At 37.7% G+C, this 10074-nt stretch overlaps 1 protein-coding gene across 2 annotated transcripts; it reads left to right on the forward strand.

The window, feature by feature from the left end:
• The first annotated feature begins 1341 nt into the window (after window positions 1–1341).
• Window positions 1342–9420, forward strand: prlhr2b (prolactin releasing hormone receptor 2b). Of its 2 annotated transcripts, none has more exons than XM_044173393.1 (4): window positions 1342–1425; window positions 2379–2493; window positions 5097–5576; window positions 6948–9420. In XM_044173393.1, exons 3-4 carry the CDS (start codon window positions 5128–5130, stop codon window positions 7579–7581), a joined length of 1083 nt encoding a protein of 360 aa, XP_044029328.1. In that variant the 5' UTR covers window positions 1342–1425; window positions 2379–2493; window positions 5097–5127; the 3' UTR covers window positions 7582–9420. The 2 variants fall into 2 exon arrangements, with proteins under 2 accessions (XP_044029328.1, XP_044029330.1); XM_044173395.1 differs by having other exon boundaries at window positions 5102–5576.
• Window positions 9421–10074: the final 654 nt, after the last annotated feature.

A 10074-nucleotide genomic window follows, 5' to 3' on the forward strand; every position in this document is an offset into this window, starting at 1 on the left:
TATATATTTTTAGCCTTCAAATTGACCATATTCACTCTGGCCAGCTAACCCAGTTCTTTTATCATTACTTCAAGTCCAGAGTGACGCCTCCATGTCACCACAGACAACAACAAGTCAAGACTGATTAGGGCTGGGAAATATATATTGAATATTTTCAATATATTCAAATATTAATTAATGTGTGATATGGCAGATGACCATATCATCATATTCAAGTTTATAGTGTTTTTAGTGAGTCAATAGAAACTTAAAACCTTTTATAAAGTTAGCCTTCTAAATCAGCCATCTAAATCAGCCATATATTCCGTGAATGTTAGCTCACATAGTTGTAACATCTGCCAACAGACCATTAAATCTCAAGTTAAACTAATAATAATGATCTGTAGGTTTTGGTATTTACACTCTCAATACATCTAATCACCTGCCTACTGACCTGAGAAATGCTCCTACAGTACAGTATACTAATTTCAAGTCAAATCTAAGATGATAACATGTAAACACCACAGTTTATGTAATTAGTGTTTCTCATTTGTGAAAACACTTTGAGACACACTTGCATGAAATTAGTTTTCTTAAAATACACTTTATTGATAATGGAGCCTTGTGTGACCCTGGCAACAGGTGGTCCATCTCCTTGACTACTGATCACTCCACATTGGACGTATTTGCATCAACAACACATCAACATATTTTAGCATCCTTTGATGGGCAGTTTCACCTTTTTTTATGCCACTAATTCCATCGGGTTTGTGTAATTTTATGATCTCTGCACCCACAGACATGCTTTTTTGGATGAAAGCATTGCACTGGCAGACAAACATGTTACTTCCTAAAAAGCTGTCCTCTAAACCTGTGATCAATTTGTCGCTGTGGATAGATTTGTTCTGGCCCCTTGGGCAATAAATGGATTCTCCTTCTTTTTCTCTTTCCAGTGTCTCGCAGATTTACAAGCAATACAAAATATGGCAGCGCTGTCATTATAATGTATGTGTAATGTGAATGATTTCACATTTCACACATGCTCGTCATATGAGCAGGCAGAATATAGTGTTCTGTTAACCCAGGATGCGTTTCAGCATGTGCGTACATGCAGTGAGATTATTGTCTTGTTATTTTTCAATCTGTCTTGTTTTTTTCATCACATAGTTGACGAGGTTTGCTGCTTCTAGAAAGCCTTGTTCATATCTTTTACCTCTGAAAGCAGCCAGAATGGGTCCCACTGTCTCTAAGAAGGTTTATCTTTTTCATCCGTGGCTTTCTTTTTTGCTGCTGCAGCTGAAAAAAACAAAATATATATATTACTGTCTGTGTTGTGTGGAGTTCTTACTTACAGTCCATGCCAATTAATAGGAAGAAGAAGGAAAAACAGCGGAGGCACAACTGCTGCCTGGCTTCCATCATTCATTCTACATCTACAATGAAAAGGTAATTTTGTTAGTATTTCCAGCTAAAGAAATTAAATGTCTTAGCCTTAGTCTCCCATTTGGAACCGGAGAACATGTGAATCACAGTGCACTTTAAAACCTTTTATCCAGGGAAGGTTTGTCGACGATGGAATTACTGTAAGCACTTACTTGGCTAGGTGGTAGTTTAGGGCATGATGATCTAAATGGCATAGACATTTCAAAAATCTATTTTTTTTTTAAGCAAGAAGCTCCACACGCTCTCCACTCCATTTGCTATATTTGTTCTGTTGTGAACAAGGTTTTCATACAGAGACCCTCATCAAGTTATTGTAAGGGGTGCAAATTTTTTATTCTACTGAAAATGTGTTGTAAGCGGCATGTTCTGTACATGAGGAACGTATCTTTCACTGAGCATAAAATGCGATTAAATCTATGAATAGCAAATTGACAAATGGTGACAGCTCACAATTTTGAAATCTCTTTTTTGGTCACCTAGATAGTTTGCAGGTCAATTTCAAGACAAGGTGCAAGATGAACAATCACTCAGAACAAAGTGTTGTTTTAATTCTTCATATGCCAAAGCTTGTTTCAAAACACAATGATGAAAATTTCCACTTTCATCAGCTCCATCCATGATCAATGATTAATGCACAATTTCTGAAAACAGTGCACTAACAGCACTTTAACAAGGTGTTAAATCAGACGGCTACTGGCAATGCATCTGTGCAACAAACAAACAAGCAAATAAAAAATCAAACCGCTCTCAGATAGAGTCCCGCACATGTCTGTGAACAGATCAATAAGTACCGTTACTGTCACTATCCTGAGACCTATCAGTCATGACCACTATCTAATCAGTTTAAGATCAAACGTCATCGTGAAGTCCAACCCAGACATGAATCTTTTTGGTCTCTGCCATCTTATTGGCTTACTGTCATTTCTCTCTCTCTCTCTCTGTCTCTCTCTCTCTAGCTTCCTCTCTTCCTAAAACAGCAGCAGCTTCAGCTCACAGTGCGGAAGCGCACAAGGACGGTTCTGCTCTTCATACTCACTCATCTCATCTTTACGCTGAGAGACACCAACACAGGTAAGTTACTGGGTGATTTTTATCTGTATTTGTTTGTATGTTTGTTCATTTATTTTCTGCACGCCTCAGGTCATAGGTAGTATTAGCATCTTTTCTCCAAGACTAAATAAAATAACTGAATAGAATAGAAATATGATTACTGGTAGAGTAATAAACTACTGAATAAATTCTTAATAGTTGCGATAACACACACACACTTTTCACATTATCCTCCTTCAAATGTCAATTAGTGAAATATTCACATCATAAAAGTCAGAATGTCATGATTTACCATTTGCATACCCCTGATTATGCATACTTGTTTAAAAAATGCCCCTTTTTGTCTTTTTTAAATAAATGTGTATTGAGAGATATATTAATAGGTGCTAACAGCCTTATGTGCTAGAGCCCTGTAATGGAACACTTCTTGACATTTTAATCGGCCTATATCTAGACTTCTATAATAAAGCCACACTATGCAAATAATGTGTGAGATGAATATGAGGAAAAAGCTTTAAATATGGTTTTCGAATGATTGAGGAGGGTACAGAATCTGTGAACATGGACAAATGTATCCCAAAAGAATAAAACCACAAATATGCAGTTTTTCATTACTCTAGTTTTTTTTTCAGCACTGTGACATCCAAGCTGCTAACATACTGTGCCATTTGGTTTGAGCTCATACTGTAAGTGTAGAAAATATTCAAGGAAAGTCATTGTGCGTGCTAAGTTTCGGCTTTGAAATGAAAGTACTTATTTTTCTTATGAAGCTGAATATCTGAGCATTTCATTTCTGCAGATACGATCTTCTGAACCAGATTTAAAACAGAATTCTTCTACTGATAAACAGCAGTGGTCAGTCTGTAAGATGAGCACAGCAAAGTCAGCATCCTTTTAGCAACTCATTTCATAACTCATTTCCTTTTTAAGTTATAGTCATATATAGTGAATACATTGTAGAGTTTACTGCAGAATGCTATACTTATTGTACTGTATATGTTCATACAGTAGATGTTGACCATGTGAGCTAGTCTGAAACACTTGTATCCAACTGGGATAATTAAAATGTTCAATAACAGCCAGCAAGCAGAAGACAAAATCTCTGATTACCTTTCAGTAAAATCTCTATTATGGAATATCATGATTACCTGTCGGTGCTAAGTCTTTGCAATTAACTGTAGTGTAAATTAATTTCATATGGAAAAAGGTCCCTCTTTGTACCCTTGTGTGAGTCACATTAAGTCATACTCATTAGCAGTGTGTGTGTGTGTCAGCTGTAACAGAAACTTGACAGCAACATGAGAGCTATAGAAAGGCCAGGCAGTCACTGTTGAAGCTGCAGTTCCAAATTGTGCAATGTGGCGAGGTGAAAAAGTCTGAAATTATGTGTAAAACATGGGAAAACCACATTAGCAAAGAGGAGCTGTGATCACAAGTAGACCCTTACCAATACTGACTGAAGTACTCTTAACAGGACTTGTAAAACCAGCACGGGCTACAGCTGTAAAAAATGACCATCAAGTTGAATCATCACTAAAATCACAACAAAAAATCTAAATTATGGGCTTCATAACTTAATCTTATTCACCAGGAGGCATTATGTGTGTGCTGATTCAATAATTGGACATTTGACTAAATCAGGTGCCAAGTGTGCTTTGCTATCACAAAATGTATTTGTATGTAGCTAATAACAGTAAAGATGTGGATACATCTTAAAAAGTAACACTTACTCTACATTCACTGACTACACAAAAGGTTTAATAAAAACTAGAATCCTGAAAACATTAAACAGCAAAACTTCTCATCTTTTTATTTCACATTACCTTTACTTGATAAAAGGTTTTATGTATTCTGTATTGTTGTATAAAAGCAATATCACGCTTAAGGAATGTGACTATAATGTGGGAGCGTCCTCATGCCCTTCACTCAATCACAGCCGAGACAAATAGTTTAAAAGCAGTTCTTCTTCTCTAGTTGCTTAATAAGACATTTCAAGTTCCAGACATCTCATCAGCAAGCTGTCTTTAAAATCATGCTTTGGTGATTTTGCACTGGATATTTAATATTTAGAAATTCTTCAAAACAAGACGGTGAATATTTAGAAATCTCATGCCAAAGGGAATATTATCTTACAATTTTACCTTCCTTTAATTTTCTCTGTCATTCATTGACCGCTGTGACAATAATAATCAGGAAAGTAACAAAATGCATCAACATCCAGCACCTCGGTAATGTTGAATAAATATTCTACTGATGCTGAAAAGTGCAACTGTATATCCTCTAAATGCAGACACAACTCTGTGATTTGACATTTTCCATGTGTGCATTTAAGTGGAGGATGCACAATGTTATGTCGCTCATCTTAGCTTCATGATTATAAACCCTTTCATAATGTGCTCTTCGCCTCTTACTGCGAGAATGTGTTGGTGTTGGTAAAAGCATGGTTATTCAGTAATGGTCTTCCATTATGTAAATGTCATGACCTGTTTTTGTCAGAATGTTGTTTAAATGTTGCATTCATCCTTGGATTGAGTACACTAATGTGATAGACATTTGACCTTTAGAAAAGTTGTTAATGTTTTGTCATAACAGCTGCAAACCTGTTTTATTGTATTTCTGGACAGTGCAGGTACTGGCAGATAGAGCTTTGCTGCCATGGCGAGTAATCACAGTGGATTGGCTGGAAGCGCACAGCTGTCTGTGTCAGGAGAACAGACAGATGGACACATTTATGAGGTTGCAGTGCAGAACACCTCCACCAACCGCAGCTCCCAGTTTGCAGATGTGGCTCTGCTGCAGACGTTCAAGCCCCTCATCATCCCCTGTTACGTGCTCATCGTGATGGTGGGAGTCTTTGGGAATTACCTGCTCCTCTACGTCATCTGCCGAACCCGCAAGATGCACAATGTCACCAACTTCTTCATCGGAAACCTGGCCTTCTCTGACATGCTCATGTGTGTGACCTGCGTCCCTTTCACTCTCGCCTACGCCTTCAACCCACATGGTTGGGTTTTTGGCCGCTGGATGTGCTATCTGGTGTTCCTCATCCAGCCAGTCACAGTCTATGTTTCAGTCTTCACGCTCACTGCTATTGCTGTGGACAGGTGGGTGGATCTCTCTGCACTTCAGGAAAGATGCCACACAGATCTCAAGGGACATTTTGAATTCATTTTAAAGTTTTTCTTTCCTTCAGTCCTCTTCAGTGTAGTGTCTGCTGGTTTGTGCAACATAATTGTGCGGCCAAGAATTTCTTGAAAAACAGATTTAGACCTCAAGCGACCACCCTGATTATATAAAGGTCAAATAACAAAGTGAATTCCCTCTCTAAATCATTTATTTTACACTTTCTAAGTATGAGTGGAGTGTAATTGACAAGCCAGGAATTAGACAACTAGGAAATTCAATCATCATTTTCCATTTATACTCATTTAGAAATTATGGAGATGTGCAGGTAGATTGATTAATAACACAATAACAATAAAGGTTCACTACTTATGCTTAATGAATTCATGATTAAAATATTACTCCTCATGATTCAGTGATTGCTCTAATACATCATGTAACACAGACTCCTCTGGCTTAATATTAATCAGTGATCAGGATTTTGTTTAGCTCATGTAACAGATCGATAAATTAGAACGTTTAATTAACAGTTCAGTCATAAATTAACATGCTATATAGCTGCATGAGTCAAACTAATTTATTTTTCATGATTTGGCAAGCCAGATCCATTTGTTGATTCATAAACAAAGACCAAATCAAAATAATTTGGGCTTGCAGCAGTATGTACCTGATGGGACCAGACAAAAATCCAACTATCCAGCTTGAAACTTTGTAAATCAGGTGTGTGCTGTAAAGACATGTCCCCCGGTAGACCCCTGAGATCCACAGACTCTCCGCAGCTCACTGTGCCAAAAATTCAAATCAATTCATCTACAATAAAGCTTCCTTCTGCAGTTTTGCACTCAAACTGTTGATTTTTCTCCCTTCAGAGCCGAGGACAGCAACATCAGCTTCATTATTACTGTTCCACTGCTGTTGTATCACGTACACCACTGCTCAATCTTAAAAGTTTAAAATGTAAATGGTTTCTTCTGTACTGGACTGTGCAGGTCAAATTGTCAAATTTATTTTTGGTTGTCTTGATGTAAAGCACATTGTGCTGCATACCCTCCATAAAAGGTGCTTTATAAATAAAGGTGACTATTATCAATATTATTATTATTATACAGTTCTGTTTTTGAAATGGCAAATTAATTTCACTGAGATTCTGCGCAGTAACTAGAGCTAATGAACTAATTTAACATTTATACATTAGGTAATCACATAAGCTAATAGTGGCTTTTACTAAAACTGTGCTGCAGGAGTTTATGATAAATCATATTAATTAATACATTGGATCATGATTAGTCATGCATTAATCAAACTAAAGTTTTGTACCCTTATTATAAAGTACTACGCTTTCTTTATTGCAGATATTATGCGACAGTTCATCCCCTGAAGAAGCGTACCTCTGTGGCTACCTGTGCCTCCGTCCTCACTGGCATCTGGCTGCTGTCCTGTGGACTGGTAGCTCCAGCAGTCACCCACACCTACCATGTAGAGTTCAAAGATGAAGGCTTCACCATCTGTGAGGAATTCTGGTTGGGTCAAGAGAAAGAAAGACGTGCTTATGCATACAGCACCCTGCTGGTCACATATGTCCTGCCATTGTCAGCTGTCTTTGTCTCTTATCTCTGTATTACTGTCAAACTGAGGAACTGTGTTGCACCAGGCCACAGGACACAAGACCAGGCAGGTGCTCAACAAGCTCGTAAGAGAAAGATCTTTCGCTTGGTTGCGCTCTTGGTGTCTGCCTTTGCGGTGTGTTGGCTTCCTATTCATGTATTCAATGTGCTGCGAGACATAGACATTCATCTCATTAACAAGCGCTACTTTTTACTTATCCAACTGCTGTGCCACCTGTGTGCCATGAGCTCATCTTGTTGTAACCCCTTCCTCTATGCATGGCTACACGACCGCTTCCGTGCCGAGTTACGGAAGATGTTCAAGTGCCATCATCGCATTGGAGTGCCTGCCAATCACTGTGCTGCCAGTGTGGTCTTGTAATCACCTGGTGAAGAGAATCCATTGTCGTTATTTTAGTGTTTAGTTGCCGATTCATCTTGAGTAATGAGTGCAAGTGGAAACTTTGGCGCGTCACCAAACTAATGAAGTTCATCCTCTGTCAAGGCAATCTAGCCATTACTTATGTGGCTCTTGAGAAGAAGTCTTTTGGGCAGCATGAAGGTATTCAGTCAGTTTAATGGTAATCTCCCCATTAGACATATTAAATTAAAAAGTAGAAACTTTGGTAGCAATCAAAGGAGGGTGAATTGGTGTTCTTCTGTGGACCATGAATATCCACAGATTTTATTGCAAGCTAGTCATTACTAGATATCTTGTGTAAAAAGTTGATCATTTGACCTAAGGCTGTCGCTAGGAGAAAGCTCATACAAGGTCCAAACCAGAAAAGGGTTCATCCACTGGGAAGCATGAGTGTGCCCACTAAATTTCACGGCAATCTGCCACTTGGATTTTGATTTTTCATCAGTGGGTCACTAATAACAATGTGACTTATCCTCTGGGGACATTTCATGAAAATCAGGCCATGAGTTTTCAAGATGTTTTGTCATAAACCATAGGAAACTTTCACATTACAATATGTATTACAGAAGAAAGGTCAATGGGTCACTGAAATCTAAAGAGGGTTGAAAAAGGTACTACTGGAGCAAGGATTATCAGCTAGGCTAAAAAATAATGTTTACTACAAATTTCACTCTTTGTAGATAATTCAGCGCTGATAAAATATGCCAATAAAACTGAGAAAGCTGTGAGAGAAAACTGTGGAGATGAATGCTTGTGTATCTGGAATATTTAATGTAGTATATTGTACATATGTCCGCATGCTTCACATCTGACCTGTATATAAAGATGATTGTGATTAAAAAAAAGATGAGATCTTAAGTGTGTCAGCAAGTCAGCTAGATAAGAGTTGTGCATGATGAACAAAGTGTAGCTATATTGGATATGAAGAGGAAATGAGACAGTCAGTTCAAATTGTGTTTGTAAATGGTCACTGCAGATGTGATTGTTTCCACCAGGGCACTGATGTCAGAACTAATCCTTGTGTGGTGCTCCTTCTTGGAGCCCCTGTGGAATAAATTTAATTTATGAACTTGCTCTCACGGGCTTTAATTTTCTTAAAGCCTGTAGTTGATGATTATGCACCTTATTTCTGATAGCACTGTATAATGGCTGTAGAAAATTGTGGTGGTTGGGTTTGTGTTGCTTTCTGTGTTCTCTGCTATTTTAGTTTTTATTGCTTCTTGAGATTTTGTACAAAATGTCATTTACATGACATAAAGGAGTATTAAAGTCCTGAAGTAATTAGAATATCCAGACAATTTACCAATGTGTTGTCAAGAACTGATAACAGGCTGGTTGGTTGTTTTCACTGTCTTCATTCCAGTTCCATTATTTAGTTTGCATTATAGCTGTCATGTCACCTGTTCTGTATTCTCTCCGTGCATATTTATCTCTTTCCTGCAGGCGGGCAGGACAGATTTGTCATTGCAGCAGTAATAACTCAACAAAGTCAACAAGTTTGAAGTGCTACTGCCACTAAAACTATTAAACCTTCCCTCCTCAACAGTGGTGTGAATGTAAAACACGTGTGCCTTTATTTTTGCTCTTTTCTCCATCACCATTTTCTTGTATGAAGGGACTCAGTGACTGAATGGTTTTGGGTGCACAATGTATATGGTGTACTCTGTCTTATTACCACCAAACTGTTTGTAAATTATGTATATGATTTGTGGTGTGACATGCAAAAAAGGTATCATTTGATCCGTAGACTGTACTAACAATACACTGTGGAAAATTGTGAATAAAAATAGAGAGCTCGAATGACCTCTCTGCTTCAGATCATTGTAAGTGAATGATGGCAGGACATGGAATGAAATGATATCCATCTTGGTCAGAGTGCGGTTGCTCCTCTGAATTTACTAATTAAATAGTGGGGAGAACAGACGTGTTTTCTGCATATCAACTAGACCTGTTTAGGACATTGAAACAATGTGAGAATTTATAGATCTTCTTGATCGTTACAGCATGCTTGGTGATTGCCAACAATGATGTAAATGTCCAGAAGTTGTTATTTAATTTAATTTTTAGTTATTATATTATATAGAAATAAGTCCAATTTAGTACAGTTCTGTTTCTGTTCATCACATTTGAATTTCTGATCACCGTGGATGAGTCTTATTATTTTACTTTGAGCCTGAGTGCTAGGTCAGCTGCGTATGTTATCCTCTGTGTTCTATACATATAGAAGTTGAATTTGTACACTGCAGTGGGTAACATTAAAACATGATCTAGAATCCTAGATCATATTCAAAAATAGCTCAGTGCTTGCAGAAACAAAATAAAATATTAAACTTCATGAATCCCAGGGGCAGATGTGACTCTAGCACCCCATTGTTGGTCTTTTCTTTGAAGATTTTATACCATGTACCATGGTAATGAAAGGAGGTTTTTACTCTGAAAAGTTGGATTTTAACA

This window comes from Siniperca chuatsi, linkage group LG18 (genome assembly GCF_020085105.1).
Source record: "Siniperca chuatsi isolate FFG_IHB_CAS linkage group LG18, ASM2008510v1, whole genome shotgun sequence".
Lineage (NCBI taxonomy): Eukaryota > Metazoa > Chordata > Actinopteri > Centrarchiformes > Sinipercidae > Siniperca > Siniperca chuatsi.